At 46.4% G+C, this 25,508-nt stretch overlaps 1 protein-coding gene across 1 annotated transcript; it reads right to left on the minus strand.

The window, feature by feature from the left end:
- Positions 1-860: 860 nt before the first annotated feature.
- Positions 861-24,437, minus strand: LOC137534662 (gastrula zinc finger protein XlCGF26.1-like). The gene is made up of 5 exons (XM_068256275.1): positions 24,373-24,437; positions 19,320-19,430; positions 19,105-19,196; positions 6,315-6,525; positions 861-2,838 (listed from the first exon to the last, which is right to left on the minus strand). Exons 2-5 carry the CDS (start codon positions 19,348-19,350, stop codon positions 1,619-1,621), a joined length of 1,554 nt encoding a protein of 517 aa, XP_068112376.1. The 5' UTR covers positions 19,351-19,430; positions 24,373-24,437; the 3' UTR covers positions 861-1,618.
- Positions 24,438-25,508: the final 1,071 nt, after the last annotated feature.

Here is a 25,508-nt window from a genome sequence, read left to right on the forward strand (position 1 = left end):
TGCTGCGCAGCAGCGCCGTAAGGCAGATCGGTGATCCCCGGCCAATCAGCGGCCGGGGATCGCCGCCATGTGACAGGGGACGTCCTGTCACTGGCTGCACAGGACGGATAGCGTCCTGTGCAGCCCCGATCACCGGGGGGACAGGTAGGAGAGGGAGGGGGGTGAATGTCGCCACGGAGGGGGGCTTTGAGGTGCCCCCCCCCCCCCCCCCCGCAACTAGCCTGCCCACCAGAGCGATCAGACCCCCCCTGCACACCATCCCCATAGGGGGGAAAAAAGGGGGGCGATCTGATCGCTCTGCATGAAACCTGATCTGTGCTGGGGGCTGCAGAGCCCACCCAGCACAGATCACAAAAAATAACGCTGGTCCTTAAGGGGGAGTAAAGGGTGGGTCCTCAAGTGGTTAAAGGAATTATCAGGGATTTTTATAGAAAATAAACGCTACTTACCGGGGGCTTCCTCCAGCCCCAAGCTCCCAGGACCTCCCTCGCCGCAGCTCTGCCTTCAGCCGTTTCCCAGAGCTCCGACCCGGTCCCCGGCGATGACGTCAGAGCGACCTCCAGGTCGCTCTGTACTGCGCCTGTGCAAGCGGCGCTGTCAATCACCGCCACGTGGGCCGGAGCGGACTGCGCAGGCGCAGTAGTTCTGCACCTGCGCAGTCCGCTCCGGCCCACATGTCGGTGATTGACAGCGCCGCTCGCGCAGGCGCAGCACAGAGGTACTGGAGTACTGGAGGTCGCTCTGACGTCACCGCCGGGGACCGGGACGGACCTGTGGCGATCAGCTGAAGGCAGAGCTGTGGCAAGGGAGGTCCTGGGAGCTTGGGGCTGGAGCATTTGTTTTCTATAAAAATCCCTGATAACTCCTTTAAGAATTATCGTAATGTAACCAAATGAATATGAATACAGAGCTCAGTTACTGAGCCAAGTTTTCTTATATCCTTATAGTGACATTCCACCTTCCAGAGGACAAAGGAGAGTCCATTGAGAGGACAGTTTAAACCAGATTCCAGGGCTGGCTGTCTCTGAGGTCATACACAAGAAAAGAAACCTAACTAAAGTCAGACACAGCCTGAGGGAAAACGAAACTTATCCTACAAGGAATTGTTCTGAGGTCATCTTGAAAGACACAGTGGACCCACCCAGTCAGGAGGTGCAAGCTGCCACTTACCAGTGATGATTGAACTGACAGAAAGAGACTGCCTAAAAGGAGGATTATATTAACAGGGGTATAAAAGGGACTGTAGGGAAAAAAAACTTTGCTTTTTCTTTGTCAGTGAGTTTTGTGGTCAGACTGCTGCCTCTGTATGCTGGCCTAGGGAAAAGCCCTTGATCAAGTATAAATAAAGATTCTGCTACATCTTGGCATTAAGAAGAGAGTCTGCGAGTGAGTTTATTTTTCCTTTCACACTATCCACATGAAGTCATTAGAACAATGGTGAGTTTTTTTTCTAAGGACCCTGCCTGTGCTCTGCATCATGCTGTGTACATTTGCCAGATGCCACATGCTAATTGCTGCCTGAAGCCCGCAGTTCACATTGCTGCATACAAGAACCGGCCCTGTATGTCAGCCTTCATGTCCCGCTCACTTCAGTTGTCCTTTAAGGAAAGGAGGACGCTCACATGTGTGTCTTCTCATGTGCGAGAAGGTACCGCTTCTGAAGGAAACCTTTCCCACACACTGTGCATGAAAAAGGATGTTCCCCCGTGTGACTAGCCTCGTGTGCCAGAAGGTATTCTTTCCGGCTGAAAGCTTTCCCACACTCAGAACAAGAAAAAGGACGCTCGCCTGTGTGACTTTTCTGATGTCTCAGAAGGTGTCCCTTCACTGCAAAATACTTGCCGCAATCTGAGCATGAAAAAGGACGCTCGCCTGTGTGGATTCTCTGGTGCCTACGGAGGGTTTGTTTCTCAGAGAAGCCTTTCCCACACTCTGAACATGAAAAAGGCCTCTCGCCCGTGTGATTTATCTGGTGCCTAATAAGCTGGATTTTGCGTATGAAGTTTTTCCCACACTCGGAACATGAAAAGGCGTGCTCACCTGTGTGAATTTTCTGATGGGTAAGGAGGAGCGATTTATGGGTAAAACACTTCCCACACTCTAAACATGGGAACGGACAATCGCCCGCATGTCTCCTCTGATGCACCACAAGGGCCCCTTTCTCAGTGAAACATTTCCCACACTCTGAGCATGAAAAAGGACGCTCACCTGTATGTATTTTCTGGTGTTTACGCAGGTCCCCTTTGCCAATAAAACATTTTCCGCACTCCGAACAAGAAAAGGGACGTACGTCTGAGTGAATTTTCTGGTGTTTGTGGAGCAGTTCTTTGTGATAGAAAGATTTCCCACATACAGTACATGAAAAGGGGCACTCACCTGTGTGACTTCTCTGGTGTATAAGTAAGTAACTTTGACTAATGAATCCTTTCCCACACTCTGAACATGAAAAGGGGCGCTCGCTTGTGTGGCGCCTCTGGTGCGTAAGTAAGTTTCCTTTCTGAGCAAAGCATTTCCCACATTCAGAACATGAATATGGCCGCTCCCCGGTATGCACCCTCCGGTGTCTAACAAGAAGAGAATTGTTTTTAAAGCATTTAAAACACTGCGGACAAGAAAATTCCTTTTCACTTCCCCATCTAACAGCACTAGATTTACTGGCAGAAGATTCCTCAAGATTAGAGTGATCCGGTGATCTCTCCTCATGGTAAAGTCTGTGATGTGTACCTCCAGTAATGGGGTTTCCTCCTAGAGAATATTGTGTGACGCCATTATCTTCTGCATTATCATCTGGAGGTGAGATAAGATGTCCCTCCGAGGTGTTCCCCACATCTTGTCCATCTATTGGGGAAATAATAATAGTTATAGAACATTAATTCTCCTGTGTGCAGGCAGCAGTCATGTATGTGGCTCTAGCAGCGACTGATATCACAGAGCTCTGGTATGTGTGAAAGGGAAGCTGAGGAAGAGATAATGGGGTGCAAATCTCTTCCTGTCAGATGTGTTCCACACATCCTGTCCATCTATTGGGGAAATACTAATAATGGTTATAGATCATGCATTCTCCTGTGTGCAGGCAGCAGTCATGTATGTGGCTCTAGCAGTGAGTGATGTAACACAGCTCTGGCATGTGTGACAGGAGTTCTGGAAAGAGATATTGGGGTGCACATCTCTTCCTGTCAAAGGGTATCTCCACATCCTGCCCATCTATTGGGGAAATAATAATACTAGTTATAGATCATGCATTCTCCTGTGTGCAGGCAGCAGTCATGTATGTGGCTCTAGCAGTGAGTGATGTAACACAGCTCTGGCATGTGACAGGAGTTCTGGGGAAGAGATATTGGGGTGCACATCTCTTCTTGTCGGAAGAGTTCCCCACATCCTCCCCATCTATTGGGGAAATAATAATAGTTATATAATATGCATTCTTCAGGAGTGCTGGGGAAGAGATAATGGGGTGCACCAACTTTAAAGTGGATCCGAGATAAACTTTTACTCATCGCATAATCGTGTTCCTTTCATATAATTTATAGAGCATTCCTCAAGCCAAATACTTTTTCTGTTTTGTTTTAATACTCTAATTCCCTATAAACTAAACAAGCCTCGCCCACAGCTTTTCAGACAGCCTTGGCACTCAGTCTCAGGTAGCAAGGGATTATGGGAGCTCAGTCTGGGCAGGAGGGGGAGGAGGTTACTAGCCAGAGATTTCAGAGGCAGTGGGAAGGGGGGGGAAGGGAGGGGGAAGTGAAATTTTCCACATGCTGAGGGCTGCAGATGCTATCAGCTTACCTCAGTGTAGTGTGACAAACAGAACATGGCTGCCCTCATTGTATCACAGCAATAAATAATCATACACTTTTGAAGCTGTTTGCAGCTAGATATGCTGTGTAAACAATCTAAACTTTAGATAAGATATATAGACAAGTTACTTGTTATAGTTACTTTTTCATCTCGGATCCGCTTTAACTCTACATAAACTGAAATAAAAAAACTAAGTGAAATGAAATATGTACAAATGTCTGATGTCACAGATAATAGCTATAACACAGTACCTCTCTGCTGTGCCATTGTTTCACTAGTGAGACGTAGGGCTGATGCACTGTGCAGTGGTAAAGCAGTGCATGGCAATTTTACCGTTACTAATGCCGGTGGAGCCCCACCTGTTACCTATTAGCAATAAGGCGTGCATTGCTATGGTAACACACGTTACTCTACGTGTTGCTATGGTTACCACTAACTGGCTAACTGGCAGTGCTCTGCTGGAGTTAGTAATGGTAGAATTGCTGTGTGCTGCTTGTGGCAACTTTGCCAGACTTTAGTGCATCAGGCCCATAGATAAATATATTGTGGGAGGGGGTACAGACCCTCCAGATCCCTGCTGCCACCGCACATACTGACCACCCGCCTCCCTCCCCAGCATCCCAGAATAATCAAGTGCTGGGGGGGACCAGGTTCAACCTGCTGAGCTTTGAAATGCCTTGTTTGTTGCCTTATTCCAATCAACATGGAAAATATAGATATGTAAAACAAGAAGGTAGACAATCGAGAGCCCCCAATCGTGTATTATTGATAATACAATGTATATATGGTATGTATAGAATAATACTCACAAGTATGGGTTGCCAAGACCAGGCAACCACTCAAAAAGCAAGAGGGGACATTAGGCCTGTCCCCACTCAGACTCTCCGTAGAACAAGAAAGAAGGGTGGTCACACCCATCCACCAGGTGGATATTTTTAACTCAGACAATACAATACAGAGGCGCCAACAGAGTAAAAGTGTCAAGTTAAAAAGGTATAAAATGAGGGGCAAGGGTGACCTTACCTCCCCGACAAAACCACAACTATTGTATAAGATCAAGAAAAACAGTATTTATTCTTACTCCAAAAACAGTTTGCAACGCGTTTCACGGGTCTCAAGCCTGCTTCCTCAGGCAAAAATACACAAGGAGCAACTTTCAAGTTGTGCACGCTAGTGAAGCGCCTCTGTACAGAGGCGTGCACAGCTTGAGAGTTGCTCCTTGTGTATTTTTGCCTGAGGAAGCAGGCTTGAGACCCGTGAAACGCGTTGCAATTTTGCAAACTGTTTTTGGAGTAAGAATAAATACTGTTTTTCTTGATCTTATACAATAGTTGTGTTTGTGTCGGGGAGGTAAGTCCACCCTTGCCCCTCATTTTATACCTTTTTAACTTGACACTTTTACTCTGTTGGCGCCTCTGTATTGTATTGTCTAAACATGGAAAATATATTAGTGTATTAAAAACAAAGGAGTCAGATTCAGAGGGACCACAGGAGTTGGAGTTAAAGGTTTACATACAGCCCTGATGCAAATTACAACACAACCTGGATACAGTTGCAACATTTGCAGTTCATCTCTAGTTATTACCACAAACCGGAAACTGTGCTGCTTCTGTTCCAAATGCCTTCATTCCTCCCCCCCTCCCCATAGCAACAGAATGCTGTCTGTAGGAACTCAGCCCGCAACTGTCACCCGAGACACTGAGTCCCAATCCCAGCGAGCGACAGTAATTGTGCGTGTGTACGTATCTCTGCTCACAATGGCATCAATTCACTAAGGGCAGTTCGGAAAAACGATTTAGGTTGATAAAATACCGAATTCAGTATTTTACACTATTTTACCATTATCCACTTATACATGGAGTAGGAGTTTGGTAGCATACAGAAAAAACATGATTCAGTTAACTAAGCCCTGTTCGGTAAGTCAGGCAGGAAACTGAGATTTTCCTAAAAGGGGGTCCAGTGCATCCCCAGTATCCCTTTAGATGTGCATGCAGCCACTAGAGGGAGCTCTTCTGTGTACCAATATATTGATATGCACATCTAAAGGGATGCAGAAAAGCCTTTTACAATGTCTCCTTCTCCTGCTCTTCCATTCTCAAGTCGCGCCCTCCAGAGTATCGGATCAAATGGGGTGAGAAGCAGAGCTGTGTAGTTCTCCCTATTGGCTGTGTGGCTCTCCTTATTGGCTGTCTGCTACATCTGTTACGGCATGGAGATTGTCAGTTACCAGCTGGTCAGAGATGGAGGTAAATACTGAACACGTTTACTTGATTTATCGAATGCTTTAATCTTTGTGAACTGCAATTTCTTAAATTTTTTTGAGGCATTTACCCCACAAGTCGGTAATTTACCTCACTGGTCAGTAATTTTCGGTGCGGTAATAGGTTTAGTGAATTGGAATTTGGGAAAGTGATCTGCGAAATCAGCTGTTTTCTGCATTACTGGATGTGGTAATGTAACAGGATGATGTCCTCTGCAGTGAAAAGTCATATTTTCCCAGTTATAGGATGACTTACCTGTGCTGATATCTGAAGAATAGTCTTCTTCTTTAATTGTCACCATCAATAAATCCTGTTCTGTAAATTGCTGCTCACTGCTCACATCTTCCTCCTCTTCCTCCTCTTTTATTGTCCTCATCACTTCCTCCTCCTCCTCAGACGGCTGATCACCCCACATATACGACTCTTCCTCTTTTATCTCAACCTTAACATGGATTTCTTCTTCAGACTAAACCAACAAAACATTGGAGAAAGTAAGAATTTGTAATTTCACAATGTTTTTGTGAAATTATAAAAATATCCCTTTGCTTCTAGAGGCACAGTAAAGCTCAATCCACAGCCTGGCTATGTTATGGATCTCTTTGTAGAATACTATTAGAGATGGCCATACGCTAGTCGATGCGGACAAATGGATCCCATAGATGTCAAATTCCGTCCCATGGGCCAAATCTGGCTCTCAGAGCCATTAAATTTGGCCCTCAAGTGGTTTCCTCACGTGGCCCTCAAGTGGCTCACTCTAGACCACCAGGAAAGCTTTATTGGAGGTGAAGCCCTAGATCACCGGGGAAGCCATATGGGGGAGGTAGGAGGAAAGCACTAAACACTAGTGAATTGTATAGGGGGAACCTCTAGACACCAGGGAACTGTATAGGACAGGGAGGACCACTAGACACCAGGGAAATGTATGGGAAGGGAAGGATGGGGGTCATTAGACATCTGGGAACTTTATAAGGGAGGCCCGCGACTTGGTCCTAGTGTACAATTTTGGCCCACTTTGTATTTGAGTTTGACAGCCCTGCTCTAAAGCTGCGTACAGTTTAAACAACTTGTCATTCAAACAAACTCGTTCAGACTTCTTGTACACACAGACGACAAAACGTTTGAAATGCTAATTACAGCTAATTTACATGTTGTTTGTATGGTCAATAGACTGAATAGAATAGTGGTTGTGGATATAATCATATGTGTTTTGTGCATCAAGCTTAGCAAGTGTTAAAGGGTTAACTCAGTATTACTGTTTAAGCAGCTGCGTGATACCTTTTAAGGCAGCCTGTCAGTGAAACTAGGGTTAAGGAACTAGGGTGATGAATGTGTTCAAAAGAGCACCAGTCTGCCGTGGATATTTTTACTCTCCACAGGAAGCGAGTGCATCTGGAGGATGAGGCCCACTCTTGTCTGTACATGAGTCTTACACAGAATGAGGAACCACCAGGGAGCCATGGTTTCAGTAAGGACATATAAGGAGAAAGCATCGAACTCTAAACTTCTACTGGTCAGATACTGACTTTCCCTGATGACACCGCCTATGACCTGACATCACCAAAGAGACACCCAGAAGACAACGGAGGACTATATAGGGGGGGTTGGCTGCGCAGGAAAGTTACTTCTCTTCTGGGTAGAGCTGTGCTTATCATAGACTCTTTGTTATCCAGGGAGAAGCCGCACGTGTGTAATAAACAACGCTTTGTTTCTGAAATCAATTCTGTTTCCTCCGGTGCTTCTAAGTAGATAAGGTTGCTTTTTACTTCAACATCTTTGGTCCTTCGAACCGGAAGCACTGATCGTAGACGAATTGGACCTCTGGTCGAGTGCTGCTGGACGTCTAATCACAGCTGACGTCCACCCAAAGTCCTCCGGGGACCCACAAGGTAACCTGTCAACAGAGGCCACTCGACACAGACTCCATCGTCCTCAACAGCTGCTTCCAAAGAACCACAGATGGAGGAGACAGTTCAGAGACATCGCGTGCCACTCACTGAGGGTCCCGGGTCCATTGCTTCTGACTGCAGAAACGTAAGTGTTACTTCCTTTTTCCTATTCACAGGAGTAGATGTGAATGTTTGAGTCGTGAGGTGATAGAAAAATCCTTAAGGTAGTCCAGAGAGAAAGGGACTGAAAATAGTTGTTGTCATAGCTCATTTGTAATTCTCAAACCCAGGCATGGGACAAGGAAGTAACAAACCCCGTCCTCTAGAGGCTACAGATGACGAGGTCATCATGCACAGGAGGGATCCTTCTTACACAAAGAAGTGTGGCCTCTGGCGGGCGCGGTTTCAATTCCCGGGTCACTTACACCCAAAGCAATGCCGGGCCCTCATAAAACGTATTAAGGATGAAGCTAAAGGTGATGTAAGGTTAGAAAAAAGGTTTGGTCTGCAGCAAGCAGAAATATGGAAGGATGAGGCAGATAAGAAAAAGAAAGACGTTTGTACATTTTACTTTGGGAAAAAGACTGATGTTGTTGAAAGTGACTATGTGACTGCACACACACGACAAAATGACCCAGAAAGTAGTGACGAGGGGGAGGTGGAGGACGAGGTAGCCGATAGGCGTGACCGGTCTCTTTCCCCCGTTAGCAGGTCACCCCGGCTCAGAGCTAGATCGGTGGCCACACATAGATCTGCGTCCGCCCCCGCTAACAGGGCGACAAGAAAAAAGACTACATTTGAACCTGAGCCAAAACAGACAGAGAAGCGAAGGGGCAGACAAAGGAAGCTAGAAACTGCCGTAAAGGAGGAGGAGGCGGAGGCTCACCTACAGGAGGATTATGCCCATCCTCCTCCGCCCCCCTATGTTAATGTATATCCACCCTTGCCAAAAGAGGAAGTACCTACAGCACCTTCCCCATCACTTGACCCTGTGGTGCAGTCTATGCCCATGATAGAACTCCCAAATGGCTCAGGGGGCATACAGGAGGTCTACAGACCTTGGACTGAGGATGATATGATTAATGCTCTCAAAGGTATACCGGCCCCAAAGGAAGATATAGCAGGCTGTGTAAAAGGGTTAAGGGGCTTGAGAGCTAGCTTTAAATTGACAGTATTAGAGTGCGATAGAGTCCTCAGGCGAATCAATGGTACTTCCTGGAGTGAGGTAGAAGAGAAATGGAAAATGTATCACCCTGCAGAAGGGGCAAATGCACCTAAGCTTTTTGACTGGGGCAGCGGAGAACTAAAAGATGCGTTTGAAGCGGTACTAGACCGCATGGAAACATATTACAAAGTAACCCCAGACTACAGTAAGCTTTCGTCCATAACCCAGAAACCAACTGAAACTGTAGATGATTTAGTAGCAAGGGTGATGGATGCTTTTGACAAATACAGTGGCCTTACAAGGCCTGCAAACAGGGCTGATGACAGTCCATGGGAACAGCAACTTAAAGCCCAAATAGACAGATCCTTGCGAGAGGACTTGCAGTGGTTTATCCACAAGCATTTGGTGACCTGGCGTACTTGCAGGTTACAAGACTTTCTGGAATATGCTAGACATGCAGAAAGAACTGCTAGGGACAAGAGAAAGAAGCAAAAGAAAATTAACACAGCTGCCACATATGCTCTAGACTATGACAGCAGCAGTGACAAGGACAGTAGTGATTGTGTTTATGTGAATGACACCGTGCCTCGCCCTAGGCGAAGGATCAAAGATTATGAGGGGAGACGTGACAGAGGGGAATGCTTTTCTTGTGGTGAGAAAGGTCACTTTGCTCGAAATTGCCCAAAGAGGGAGAGGAGAAGTAGACCCACTGCATGACTAGATGGTACAAACAGCAGGGAAAGTGAGACTGACATTCAGCACCAGAGGACGTGTATAAACATTGATTACGCGGACACTCACAAACCTGAAATAACCCTGCTAGTGGGAGGGAAAAAGATCAGATTTCTGGTGGATACTGGTGCGTGTCGCTCTGTCTTAGGAGCTTCAACTTACATTCGCTGGGAAAAAGCAGGCACTGTTCTGACTCGGAATGCAGGGGGAGGGGTGGAGTGCGAGCCCACCACTAAGCCCATAGAGGTCAGGGACCCCTTGTCAGGCATAACAGTGTCTTGCAGTTTTGTGATTTCCCGCAAATGTCCTATAAACCTGTGTGGGAGAGATTTGATAGGTGACTTGCGACTGATAATTGAACCCGGCAGAGACTCATTACAGATTAAAAGGCTGCAGCAGCCATTCCCCTCCCCGCAGTTGGGTGAGCATGGGAAAAGCATGGGCTTCCACTGGTATGGGATCATCCTGGGAAATGAAGTACTTGACTGGATGACGAGGGACGCAGGTTCTCCCAGTAATGACCAAGACGTGATAGAAGTACCTCATGTTACCACTCATGTCATACTTAATGGTAGTAGCGACACAGACTATGAAGCAAGCTTCCCACTGGGCATGACAGTAAAAATAGCTGTTGATGGCCTCTGGGAAGACAATAATGGGAACACACTGTATGATGTCACAATCCCAGGCTGGGCTCACAGGCCAAACAAAGGCATATTGCAGGACACCCTGTACACACTTCATGATTCAGCACCTCACATCTCCCTGTACAAACCAAAGTGGGGAAAGTGGGAGGTGGGGGGAAAGCTCCTGAAGAGATGGAAACAGGGGAGAACAACAGGGAACCATTATGAAAGGTTCTCAGAGTGTGTGGGTATCCTCACACACCTTGCCAGTTTGCCTACCAAGGCCAACTGCAGGATGAAGTTAGAATGACACATGCTGTCCAGTGTTCCGGAGAAGTTGTGGGCAATGTCTAAAACTGATGTCGGTCTGATCAAAAATTCTGAGCAAATCGTTGTTGTACCAAAGGGCCCCTACAGGCCATATAAAGCACAGTACCCCTTAAAGCCAGAAGCTATGGCAGGTATCCGTCCCATAATACAGGGCCTACTTGAAAGGGGGGTGTTAATACCATGTGACTCCTCCCCCTGTAACACGCCCATTTTCCCTGTACTCAAACCTGTAACGCAACAATACAGATTAGTACATGACTTACAAGCGGTTAATGCCGCTGTAATACCAAGGGCACCTGTGGTACCTGACCCTAACACCATACTCAATGGTATTACACCTACCTGCAAGGTTTTCAGTGCCGTGGATCTCACAAATGCATTCTATTCAGTCGAGGTCCATCCAGACAGCAGATTCTGGTTCGCTTTCACGTTCCAGGGTAAAAGGTACACGTACACCCGGATGCCTCAAGGATACTGTGAAAGCCCAGCAATCTACTCACAGGAGATTACTCGCTCGTTAGAGCCCTTCCCTGTGCCAGAGGACTGCAAACTCCTCATTTACGTAGATGATCTTTTGGTAGGGGCCCCTACTGCTCAAAAATGTGAAAAGGTTACCATACAGCTGCTCTGCTTCCTGGCAGAGCAGGGTCACAAAGCCTCAAAGGCCAAATTGCAGTTCTGTCTGCCTGAAGTCAAATACTTAGGCCAACTGATCTCAGCAGCTGGCAGAACCTTAGAGCAGACCAGAGTTCAGGCCATACAGACCATGACTAAGCCAAAAACAAAAAAAGACATGATGTCGTTTCTTGGAACACTGAACTATTGCAGGGCTTGGATAATACACTGTTCAGCCCTAGTGAAACCACTTTACAATGCCATACATCAACATCCCATGGCACTCAATGACACAATTGTATGGACTGATGAACTTAATGAACAGTTCAAACGTTGTCAGCAAACACTTAAGGATCCCCTTGTACTCGCCTTTCCTGACTATACTAAGGCATTTCATTTGTATGTTGATTGCAGAGACAAATGCATGACAGCTGTAATGACACAAAGGTGGGGAGACAAACAAAGACCTTTGGGCTTTTACTCACGCCCACTTGATGCTGTAGCCTGTGCTTTACCATCCTGTGTTCAGGCTGTCATTGCTGCAGCTACAGCTGTTGAGATCACTGCCTCTCTTGTGCTGTACCATCCCTTAGAAGTGCTGGTTCCACATGCTGTTCATGCCCTCTTGTTGCAGGATAAAATGACACTGCTTACTCCTGCACGCCATCTCTACTGTGCTGCCACCCTTCTGGGCCAGCCTCACCTAAAGGTGCAGCGCTGTACGACTCTGAACCCAGCCACACTTTTTCCCACATCAGATAACTTGACTGATGCGGAGGACCACCATGACTGTTTGCAAGGCTCTCGCAGAGAGTTCCTGCCCAGACCAGACCTTCAGTCTGAACCCTTGACAGAGGGTGCACTAGTCTTTGTGGACGGCTCAGCCTCCAAAGATCTAGTAGGCACTAATAGAGTGGGCTATGCAGTAGTGACTCTGGATGAAGTAAGAGAGTCTGGTAAACTGCCCATTAGTTATTCAGCCCAAGCTGCCGAGCTTCATGCTCTCACCCGTGCCTGCACCCTGTACAAAGATCAGGCTGTCACTATCTATACAGACAGCCAGTATGCTTTCTCTACAGTGCATACTTTTGCTGCACAATGGCGTAACAGAGGCATGATTACCGCGGCAGGTAAACCTGTTCGCCATAAGTCCCTGTTGGAACAGCTCCTACAGAGTGTCCAGCTGCCAAAGAAACTTGCTATAGTCAAGTGCGCAGCTCACAAAAATGATGACACCCCTGTCACCAGAGGCAATAACTTTGCTGATTCTGAAGCTAAAAAAGCAGCTGTGAGCAAAGACACCCCAACACTAGCTACCTCACAGTCCTCGCTCACCTCCATTTCTATTGAAATACTAACAGAATTCCAGCAAAATGTCCCAAAGGCAGAGCTGACTTCCTGGCTCAAAGCTTCAGCCACCCTCAATGCACAAGGTCTATATGCTGTAAACAACAAGGTCTGTCTCCCCAGGGTCTTATTCAGACTGCTTGCCTTAATGACACATGGTGTTACCCATGTGTCAACAGGAGGAATGATAGCTACTGCTACTGCCCATTTCTACTGCCCGGGCATCAGCACATTTTTTCAAAAATTTGTGTCACAATGCACTATCTGTGCACAGCATAATCCAGCAAAGGGGCTAAAACCACCCATAGGCACTACACCTACACCAGCCTACCCATTCCACACAGTAGCGCTGGACTACATTGAATTGAACCCCTCGGAAGGAAAGAAATATGCCCTGGTGATACTGGACATATACTCAGGGTGGGTAGAGGTTTTCCCCACAGCCAAAGCAGATGCACTCACGGTAGCAAAAGCATTGACTAGAGAAATCATACCCAGATGGGGAATACCAGAAAAAATGATTAGTGACAATGGTAGTCATTTTGTAAATGAGATCATCAAACAGTTAACAAGCACACTGCACATTGATGTAAGGAACCACTGTGCCTACCACCCCCAATCAGCTGGGGCTGTGGAAAGAGCTAATGGCACAATTAAAAATAAGCTTAGTAAAGCAATGACAGAAACAGGAAAAAGCTGGATGTGGTGCCTGCCATTGGTGTTGTTAAGTATGAGAATTACCCCAAAAAAGGACAAATTGTCACCCTATGAAATTCTGTTTGGCAGGGTATACAGGATACCGGCATTTGACGCAGTCCAAGGCTCCCCAGAGGAGTGGGAGCTCGCAGATTACTTAAGACACACCTGCAGACAGAGGGCACGATCACCAGGGAACCCCCCAGAGGGACCAGCTGTAAGTGAGGATTTACTTGTAAACCCAGGAGAGTGGGTATGGGTCAGAATCATTAAAAGAAAACATTGGAATACCCCCAGGTGGGAGGGACCTTACCAGGTTTTGATTGCTACCCCTACAGCAGTCAGAGTGGCGGAAAGGAACTCTTGGGTTCACCTGACACATTGTAAGAGGGCACCTGTTCCAGAGAAAGGGACAGAATAGGTAGCATCCTGCGAGGGGATGTGGTGGCTCCTGGGGCTCTGGAGCGACAGGAACATTTGCTTGAGCTCTAGTCAAGATCACAGTCACAGCGGGTAAAGGAAACGTTAGAGATCTTCCTCTACTCATAGCGGGTACAAGCCCTGAGCGGGATGACTGAGGAGGTAGAACAGGGAGAGATGGTGCCCCCTACAGAGACCCTAGAGTCCTACCCAGATGCAGACCAATCAGCCACTAGAATCCTCACTCCCCAACCAGCCACTAGAATCCTCACACCTCGGAGACTGGGACTCATGGACGTAGGATTCCATAGAACCTCAGAGGGGAAAGCATGCATAATTGTCTCAGCCCTGTCAATAATTATGATGCTTGGACTTTGGGGATGGGCGCTGCATGACCATGAACAGTCATACACCGAGGTAGTACTCTCACCCATGTCAGATAGGACCGATTGGCAACCACCACATCTCAGGCAAAAGCGCAGTTTAGTGATTGCTACAAAAACTAAGAGAGACCAGGGACAAGTGGATATTACAAAGGAAGGCACCCAGCCAGTGTTCTGGTATAATTCCTCAAGCATCCAGGTAGCAACATACACCTTTGACTATTGCAATATAGTGTCCTGCCCACCAGTCCCCTGGCAATGCACCATGTATACTCGTGGACATATTTATATGTGTGTGACAGATGACTACTGGGGATCAGAGTGTGGGAATTGGGGAGCAGCAGCCTGGAACACTGGAGATGACTGGGGTTACAAACCTGACACAGCAATGACTCGAAAGGACAAAAATGGTAAAACTCTCCGCGACAGAATGACCCTGATAAAGACAGGGACCTGTACTAATTATGGGCAAACAGGAAGCACCATGCGCTTAACCTTAAATATAGAAAACCCAAGCCCTGGGGATGCAGGAACGTATGTCATGGGGCTCCATATGTCAGGAGCCTCAGCAGGACGCAGGGGCAAGTTCCAGCTGAAAGACATGTACCAAAATAAGAATTACCAGGCGAGTAAGCCAACTCAGAACCCCTTAGCTCCAAAAACAGACTCCTTTTCCTTTTCTAAAAAGATAGCAACAGCAGACCCAACGTATGAGGATGTCTTGGCCACAGAAAGGGGGTACTCAGACACTAACATGTGGTTGGAGTGGATGAGATATACAGCCAATCAACACAACATGTCTGACTGTTATGTGTGCGGGGGTGCCAGACCTCACCTGGGAACTGTCCCCCTCCATCTCCCACAGGAGGGAGAGGAATGTTTTTTAAAGAGACTCTGTAACATTAAAAACATCCCCTGGGGGGTACTCACCTCGGGTGGGGGAAGCCTCCGGATCCTAATGAGGCTTCCCACGCCGTCCTCTGTCCCACGGGGGTCTCTCCGCAGCCCTCCGAACAGCCGGCGACTGTGCCGACTGTCATTTCAATATTTACCTTTGCTGGCTCCAGCGGGGGCGCTGTGGCGGCTTTCCATTCCGAACTACACGGAAATACCCGATCTCATTCGGGTCCGCTCTACTGCGCAGGCGCAGGAGACTTGCGCCTGCGCAGTAGAGCGGACCCGACGGCGATCGGGTATTTCCGTGTAGTTCGGAATGGAAAGCCGTCAGAGCGCCTGCGCAGGAGCCAGGAAGGTAAATAATGACGTCACCGCTGCCCGGACTCCACGGAGGGCTGCAGCGAGACCCCTGACGGATGGAGGACGGCGTGGGAAGCCTCATTAGGATCCGGAGGCTTCCCCCACCCGAGGTGAGTACCCCCCAGGGGATATTTTTATGTTACAGTTCCTCTTTAAGCCTGTATACTAACTCAAGTACAGATGACCCGGCTTGTGAGCATTGGAAGACAAAATACCCTATCCTATCCGCTTCCAATAGCAGACTGACTTCCCCTGTCAGTGTCTATAAAGGCAATTACACTTGCTATAACTCAGGTGATGAGAAGGGAGTTGATGTAGGAGTCTTCCCACCTGGTTACTGTGGCGCTTTTAGCACTATAAACGGTACTGAGCTACAGAACCATACCCAAGCCATAGGGGATATTTATTGGTTGTGTGGGGACCTAAACCTGAGACCAAAATTACCTAGCAGATGGAAGGGGCAATGTGCACTCGCTAAAGTCCTAATGCCTCTGCACATCTTTAAGGAAGGTGATGCAGCAGAGGAAGTGCACAACATGGGTAGAGTCAAAAGAGAACTTAAAGGCAGCCTAGACCCCCATGTATACCGTGACGCTATAGGCGTACCAAGAGGAGTACCTGATGAATTTAAAGCCAGAGATCAGGTCGCTGCTGGGTTTGAATCACTGATCCCTATGATCACAATGAACAAAAATGTTGACTGGATTAACTACATCTACTATAACCAACAGAGGTTTGTTAACTATACCAGAGACGCCCTCCAAGGTTTGGCAAATGAACTGGGTCCCAACTCCCGAATGACCTTCCAAAACAGAATGACCTTAGACATGATGCTGGCCAAAAAGGGAGGGGTGTGCAAATTCATGGGTTTTGGGGATACCTGCTGCACCTATATACCCAGTAACACAGGCCCAAATGGGAAGGTCACTGTTGCTCTGCAAAAGTTAGAAGACTTGTCAATAGAGCTAAAGCAGAATTCAGGGATCAATAACCCAATCTCTGACTGGTTCCAAAAAATGTTCGGATCATGGGCCTCCCTTTTTCAGAACTTTGGGGTCACACTACTTGCTATACTTTTTATATTTTGTTTGCTAGCGTGCTGTGTATTTCCCCTGGCAAAGAAATACTTGATGAGTTTCATTGAGACAAAGACTAAGATCACAATGTATAATGATACAGAACTGTTATATGACAATGCTGCAATACCAGTCATAGACTTTTCCAGCATTTGATGTTTTCACAGCGAAGCTATCGAAGTTAAGAATTGTAATGTTAGTTCTGCAGAAAGCTGCTTTAAAAGTAATAACAGGAGGGAAATGTGGATATAATCATATGTGTTTTGTGCATCAAGCTTAGCAAGTGTTAAAGGGTTAACTCAGTATTACTGTTTAAGCAGCTGCGTGATACCTTTTAAGGCAGCCTGTCAGTGAAACTAGGGTTAAGGAACTAGGGTGATGAATGTGTTCAAAAGAGCACCAGTCTGCCGTGGATATTTTTACTCTCCACAGGAAGCGAGTGCATCTGGAGGATGAGGCCCACTCTTGTCTGTACATGAGTCTTACACAGAATGAGGAACCACCAGGGAGCCATGGTTTCAGTAAGGACATATAAGGAGAAAGCATCGAACTCTGAACTTCTACTGGTCAGATACTGACTTTCCCTGATGACACCGCCTATGACCTGACATCACCAAAGAGACACCCAGAAGACAACGGAGGACTATATAGGGGGGGTTGGCTGCGCGGGAAAGTTACTTCTCTTCTGGGTAGAGCTGTGCTTATCATAGACTCTTTGTTATCCAGGGAGAAGCCGCACGTGTGTAATAAACAACGCTTTGTTTCTGAAATCAATTCTGTTTCCTCCGGTGCTTCTAAGTAGATAAGGTTGCTTTTTACTTCAACATGGTCCAGATCAAATGACTGATCAAACGACTTGTTGTTTGAATGTCTTTTAGTATCAAACTAATAGACTTTCAAACAACAAGTCATTTGTACAAATGTACGAACCTAACTGTCGTTTGAAGGATTGTTAGTCCACGGATCCGCCAAGCGGATCAGTCAAAACTGCTGCTATCAGTCTAACGATCGTTCGTACACACGCCAAACTGTCATTCAAACGACCCCCCCCGAGAAGGAGATGCACGCGCACCCTCCTTCAGTATTGGGATCATTGGGACCCAATCCCCTCGGACGACATCGCTGGCAGGCCTGTACAGACATGTGTCAGCTATGTTGTTGATGACACATTCTGTTGCTATGCAAGGTGGTGTACGGTCAGCAGAGAGGCGCAAGCGTGATGTCACATGGTGTGCAGGGGAGTGGTGCAGACAATGCAATTGGCTGTCACGGGGGTGAGTTGATCCACCAGGCGAATTGCTCTTGGTTTGGTGGCCGCTCTACACACGCCTGACTATCGGCTGAGGTCGTCATTATTGGCCACCTTAGTCAGATGTGTGTATGGGCCTTTAGAGGCAGATGAAGAAAGGAAGGAGTTAACTGAAATTGTATTCATCTTTTTGTGTCCTTATTTGTTTCTGTTTAATTTGATTCCGTTTCCGAATAAGTCACATCAATATTTATTTAACACTGTTAAGGCAAAGAAAAGGCACAAGATAAGAAAGAAGGCTTTATAACGTCATGATTGAGTAAAGGCAGCCATTCTGGACGTATGCCAGCTGTCAGTGTTCTTATCCGAAGCTGTCAGCTGGAATAATGGTATTTACTTTCCATTGTGTGTAAACACAGGAAGCGGAGAGAGCAGCAGCAGGTAATAAGTCAATAACCTGGTAACAGTATGACATTCTGGAAAAACAAAAAAAGCAATATGTAAAGTTACGTGCCCGGGCTAGATTAAACTTGCCCAAGGTGGGGGACAATGACCAGCTCTGCCCAGAAACTAGCATGTGTACAGCAGCCTCAGAGGGTATTATCTCCCCACTATCCCCTCCCTCTCTGTAGTGCTTCCCATGTCCTCACTCTGCCCCCTTCCATAGCAACAGAATGTATCATTAGCCTGCAGGCTAGTGATGCGGCTGTACAGCATCGGGCCCCAAACTGTAGATCCCTACCAGGCTTGAAATATTTTGCTTTACATGTAATGAGTCTATTTCATATATTAGTTTCACCTTTTAAGTTAAATTACTGAAATAAATGGACTTTTGCACGATATTCTAATTTTTCGAGTTTTGCTTGTATACTACATGAAGGCTGTAAGTATGCACGGACGCACCTGCAGCTGTGCATACACACCTCTACCATCGTATTAAGCTCCTGCCCACGCTATACTGACATCCAGAACTACATCACCCACGAGACATAAACGTAACCGTGACTCCAAAGCCTGCGCCACACAAACTAAGCCACCGCCCACAACACAAAACAAAGGCTGTAAATATGCACCTGGGCACACAATTCTTTTAAGTATAGGGGGTTTGATGCACCTGCACATTAAACCACTGCCCACAATGCAAAACGAAGGCTGTAAGTAGGCACGGACACACCTGCACATGTGATCTTTTGAATATCACCTGGTTAACACAGAACTGAGACTGTAAAGTCACTGGAGTTCTAGACCCTCACTTCCACCTACCTGATCATGGTGGCAGATGGAGGCATCTTCCTGTGCACAATCCCGGGGATAAACAGTACATCTCTGTGCTGGGTTTCCATTACTGGATCCATCTGTAGGAAACACACACACTGACTGAATACCTTATTTCTATGCGTTTGTATCTTTTGTGTCAAATGATGAGTGGGATCTACCACTGACTGTCTACTTTTCAAGAAATGAAAGTCTCCTCTTACCCGGTGATGTGAGGGGTGGCTGGTTGTCCATCTTCGCTTACAGTACTTGCAGAGATCCTTGTGTCCATCTAAATACTGCCACTCCTGCATGGAGACACAGATAGGGGCATCCTGAAAAGAAGCAGTAAAAATACCCATCAAGTATATTCCCAGTGAATTTGTGTGATTTACTCATAACAATAATGGTGATATCATGAGAAGCACCCAGAATCCTCTTCAACTCTCTAGCCAGGTCTGAGAATGGCTCATAACTTTACTGATTTGGCAAACTATTCACGCTGTTCAACAACCACCTTCATGATCCAACTATAGGAGCGAACACACATACAAGGCATGTCACCCGACAGGCATCGGGATCCCTCGGGCTACAGTGCGGGGCTGAGGCTGAACAGATGTGTCTCCTTCAGGCTAGCGATGTGTTCTGTTGCTAGGTAGGGGACAACAGTGCACAAGGATCATGACAGTGTGAGTAGGGAGGATAAGATATCCGGGCTGCTGTACTTGATTCTTGGCAGAATCAGTTATTATCGGTAGGGATGGTCAATAAATTTTTAATTCTGAGTTGTTGCTGGATTATTACGTGACCTTTCGACTTCGTCCCCCAAATGCTCAATAGGATTGAGGTCAGAGGACTGAGTTGACCATGGACCCTGGTTAAATTGTTTGATGGTCCTCAAACCAGTCTGAGACCTATCGAGCACAGTAGCAAGGGCCACAACAGGCATCTTTATATATGTTACGGCCAGAACCCGAAGTTTGGCCACTTCTAGTTCTGGCCGGCCACTTCGGGTTCTGGCCGGCCAATGCGCGAAGTGGCCGCTGCGCTGCGGCCAATGTTAGAAATGGAATGATTCCTCTGAGGTTAAAGTGGTCTAACACCCAGCATTTCAACTTTGCTTTAAAAGATTGCTTACAGTTTATAAACTATTATGCCAGATTTTTTTTTTAGCAGAAATTCACTGAATGGATTAAACATGACATTTTAGTGCTGCATTTAGCTAGAAATACTCCTCCATGCTTGCTTGTTTAGTTACAAATGTATCTATCTACAATGTAACAAACAAACACTGCTCTGAGAGAACAAAGAGGGCTTCCCCCGCAGGCTTTTCAAAGGTCTATTTGTATTCCAAATAAAGATACATTTTGTAACTACAGATAAGAACGGATGCGGATTCCTAGTTAAATCCAACACTAAAATGTCATGTTTAACCCATTCAGTGAATTTCTGCTTAAAAAAAAATCTGGCATAATAGTTTGTAAGCTGTAAGCAATCTTTTAAAGCAAAGTTGTAATGCTGGGTGTTAAACCGCTTTAATGTATCTTCTGGCCGCAGCGCAGCGGCCAAACGTATAACAACTTAGTGAATTTATTGCAATTCAGCCGGCGGCAATGTAACAATTCAAGCCGCCGGCTTTTTCTCTGCCTCTCTCTCCTCCCCCCCCCCCCCCCCCCCCGCCTCTCTCGCTCTCCTATGGGTCGCCGGCGGGGACACGCGTGTCCCCCCGGAGTCGTTCGTCGCGGCAGGGGGATCCTGCTGTTCTTGCAGAGCGGGTGCTGGCAGAAGCAATGTCTGCAGCCTCCCCGCTCTGCTGCCCTGGCGCCACGAACGACTCCCGGGGACTCGCGTGTCCCTGCCGGCTGCCCATAAGAGGAGAGAGAGAGGCAGAAGTTGTTATACGTTTGGCCGCTGCGCTGCGGCCAGAAGATACATTAACCTCAGAGGAATCATTCCATTTCTAACATTGGCCGCAGCGGCCACTTCGCGCATTGGCCGGCCAGAACCCGAAGTGGCCGGCCAGAACTAGAGGTGGCCAAACTTCGGGTTCTGGCCGTAACATATATATAAATCCTAAAAGAGTCGCCATTTCAGAGATGCCTGCACCAGCTCTTTTTGCACTGACAATCATCCCTTGTTAAAAGTCACTTAAATCTTTTGTCTTACCCATTTTGACATTAACTACTGCGATAACTATGTCATCTGAAGCTGAGCATTCCTTACATAAGCAACTCTGCGTTGTTACGTCACTTTACGTCACTGTTAGACTGGTTTACTTTCAAATAAGGGGTGTCTCTCATTTTTAAACCACTCAGTGTATATCCTGCTACTTACCTGCCACCTACAGTTTGGATTGCTGAGTAGGTTGTTACGGTGGCAGCTCCAATCAGGGGCGGCCTCTGCAGTCACCCGATTCCTTGGCCATAATCATTTAGTCTTTGTTAAAATGCTTCCTGGCTGGTGTGCAGCATTCAAGAGTCCTCTCTGAATCCAATATCTTGAAATGACAGTGTCAGTCCTGCTGCACCTGGCCACACGTCCATCTTGTAGCTATCTTCTGCTCCCTCTAGTCAGTCAATTATAGATGACTACCAGAGCCTGTAGTCTATAAGGCCTGCATGTGAACTATGGCACCAGCCAAAAGTGTAGCAGAAACATCTCAGTAGTTCAGTCACTGTCACTTCCTGGATCAGCTGACAGTCACCTGTCATGTTTATATGACACATTCCTACTCCCCTACTGCCCAGAGGAGCAGGTTGGAGGTCTTCTCTGCTCAAATGTTGTTTAAACTCTAAAGGAATGTAAACATGCTGAATTAGAGTTGGCTGAGATGGCTGCTAACAACTGCCTCTGCCAATGATCTGGTGTACAGTAGCACCCAAAACCCGACCGCCGCCTAGCCAGCAATCCCCCAGGATGATCAACTTGGCCAAGTAACGGCTGATAGCTTTGTTCTCGCTGCATGCCATGCCCATCACATGATGTCATGTCTGCGACATTCCGTCAGCCCCCACACATTGCAACAGAACATGTCATCAGCCTGTAGGCTAACTACGCGTCTGTACAGCCTTGGCCCAGTGATGTTGCCAGAGGGATCAGGTCTCAGTCCTAGTCGGACGACATAAACCTAGCTTGTGTACAGGCCTTAAATCTGTCGCCTAGGCCTAATCAATACAATAACCATTTAGATAATCCCAAGTCTTGTACATACACTAGATGGTTCTCGGACCCAGGGTGGGGTCGCCTCTGCAAAGCATGTATATAGCGGCCCCCAATACCTAGCAATGGGTTATGATCTCCTACTTACCCTGCCTATTCTGTTGTGTACTAAGCCCTCCATAGCAATAGAACATGTTAGAAAGCAAAGTTAATTTAGCCTCATAAGTTGGACAACAGTTCCTTCAATTAATAATGCTGGCAGTGCTGTGGTTGCTCTCAAATGTGGATTACCAGCTAAGTATCAATGTACTCACAAATGCAAGACAGCAAAGTTTCACCGAAAGACACTGGGCTCCTGTTGTGAGCGTTCGGTAGATATGATAGTCAGCAGGCTCGATGATGTTCCTTTCCAAAGGGCAGCGCGCAGCATTATCTCTGACCACAGCGCTCCGCTTAAACTCTCCTGCCACCAGCTTCCAGAATTGGAGTGCGACATGTCCGCTCTGGGTGGTTTCCTAGCTTGCGTTCCAAAGGAGTGTGCTGGCTGCGCTTCCCTGGTCTTTGCAGGTGATGCAGTTGCTGTGATACAAGAAGAGGTCTCTCCTTGTATGACAGTATGACAGAAACTTTGCTCTTTCCTTTAAAGGAAATATTATTAAACAAAAATATGATACTTCCCTCAGGAGGGAGAATAGGATAACAGAGGCGCCAACAGGATAAAAAACACTAAAAGAACTTAAAAACCCATCTTGGTAATAAAGGAGATAGTGGTGGACTTACCTCCTCCAAGCAGAACATGCGACTGTGGATTTTCAGTCAAAACAATTTTATTGGATACTCCAAATAAAGTGCAACGCAATTCACAGGGTACAAACCCGCTTCATCAGGCAATAACAGATAGGAGTAAACAGCATCTGCCAGTATCATCAACGTTGAGCGCTCAGTGTTGATGATACTGGCAGATGCTGTTTATTCCTATCTGTTATTGCCTGATGAAGCGGGTTTGTACCCCGCGAAACGCGTTGCACTTTATTTGGAGTATCCAATAAAATAGTTTTGACTGAAAATCTAGTCCTATGTTCTGCTTGGAGGATGGTCCACCACTACCTCCTCTATTACCAAGATGGGTTTTTAAGTTCTTTTAGTGTTTTTTATCCTGTTGGCGCCTCTGTTATCTTATTATCTACATCAAGTCCACCCTTAATGGAGGGTTGTATCCTTCCTTCTTCTTCTACAGAGAGTGACTTTGTAATCCTGAGTGGGGTCAGGACAATCTCCCCATCTGCTTTGGCAGTGGTTGCCTAATTGGTAACCCTGGTTTGTGAGTATTACATTAATATTATTACTTTTCCAATTATACATTACCAGTACTTACTACACTATATTGGGCTCATGGTGTTCTCTCTTTTTCTCAGGAGGGAGAAGGCTCTGGATCCTCATAAGACGTCCCCTGTCCTCCCTACGTCATCCCGATCCAGCCGCGGAAAAATAAAACATAAACAAAGCCAGTGGCCTGTCCGTGCAGCTGCACTAGCGGATCCGCTCTACTCCACAGGTGACTCTTGCTTGCGCAGTACAGCAGACCCGATCAGGCTCAGCTATTTCCACCGAAGCCCGTGCAGGGCTCCCAACAAGCAAATATTTCTGGGCTCCCAGAGCTGAATCCTCTTTGGTGAAGACGGGGAAGCCTCTTTAGGATCCAGAGGCTTCCCTCTCTCGAGCCAAGTACCCCCTAGGGGCACACTTTTCACTACAGGTACACTTTAAACAATACCAGTTGCCTGGCATTCTGCTGATCTCTTTGCAGTAGTGTCTGAATCACGCACATGAAACAAGCATGCAGCTAATCTAGTCAGACTTCAGTCAGAAACACCTGATCTGCAGCAGCACACAGTGAGGTGCGAGGGACCCAGCCAGTGGAGGTGGTGAGGTGAGGAGTCTGATGACATGACCAGTTGTTTGTGAAAAGATAATGGCTATTGCCCATGACTCAGTATAGTGTCTGCAAGGAAGTCTTTCCAACACAGATAATGTTCTCCTCTCATATATGGATCACAGATCTGAGCCCTGCCCTCCCCAATCAGCATCAGTGTGAACATAATATCTTGTTACCTTTACCTTCTCTGCTGCCAATCTCAGCAATGTCTCCTCTCTACTTCCTCCAGCTTCACCTAGACTTCCTGTCTGCAGGTTACCCTTCCAGTCTCTGCACTGACACTTGGTGTAGGCGAGATCACCACCTTGTGGAGAAAAGGGGAACCACAGCCATTGTTACATCATTACATGAAACATCACACTAGGTTTTACTGCATGCTCTAATCTTTGTGCATTGACGTTTATTGAGAGGTATTGACTACACACAAGTCGATAATTTACTTCACTAGTCAATAATCTTAGTTTTCCATGTGGTAACAGCCTTAGTGAATTGACATGTCACAAAAAGTTTGGTAAAATCAGCTGTTTTCTGTGTGACTGCTTGGTGTCAGTGTTACCTCATTATTGGTTGAAGCTGCCCCTGTATCGGAAGCAGGAAATTTGGGTGCTGCTGGTGGCTAGTGGGCGGTGCTAATGCAAATATCGTTAAAACAGCACCCAAAGCAAAAATTTGGGAGCCCGATAAATATCGTTTTCAACATTAGAGCTTTAAAGTTTTTGAAAATTGTTATTGTTTTGGAACTTGCATTGTTATAGTTTTTGTCATATTATTTTGTATGTACAAATATTATGTTATCAAATATGTTATTGTTTACGTTTTCGGTTTCAACCCTCACTCACAATATTTATAATTTATTAGTATTTCGTCTTCCACCCGCGCCCATTTTTCCTCACTCCTCTATTTCATGCACGCCCTATATTGGTCTCCTACACACATAGGAACATGATTATTTGTTTTCTTTATAGGGATTGACACAGCATGGAATTTGCAAACACCAAGATGAGAAAAAAACAACTACAATCCACCAGGGTTGATTTATACCTTTATTTATGCTTATATTTGTTTATTTGGACATACATTTGACAAGCAATCAGCATCGGAAGCACACCTTGCAGATATTGCAGAGTACAGTATAATGTAAAACTGAAAAAATGCACCCTTACTTCTATATATAATATTGTCATCATACATAGTACTAGGGATATAATTTAAACGTTGTAATAACTGGGACAATTGGGCAAATAAAATGTGTGGCTTTCATCCACAAATTTATTATCCTATAATAATCCAGAAACTGCATACAGTGACTTAAAATAAC

The sequence above is a fragment of the Hyperolius riggenbachi genome, chromosome 10 (assembly GCF_040937935.1).
Source record: "Hyperolius riggenbachi isolate aHypRig1 chromosome 10, aHypRig1.pri, whole genome shotgun sequence".
Taxonomy (NCBI): domain Eukaryota; kingdom Metazoa; phylum Chordata; class Amphibia; order Anura; family Hyperoliidae; genus Hyperolius; species Hyperolius riggenbachi.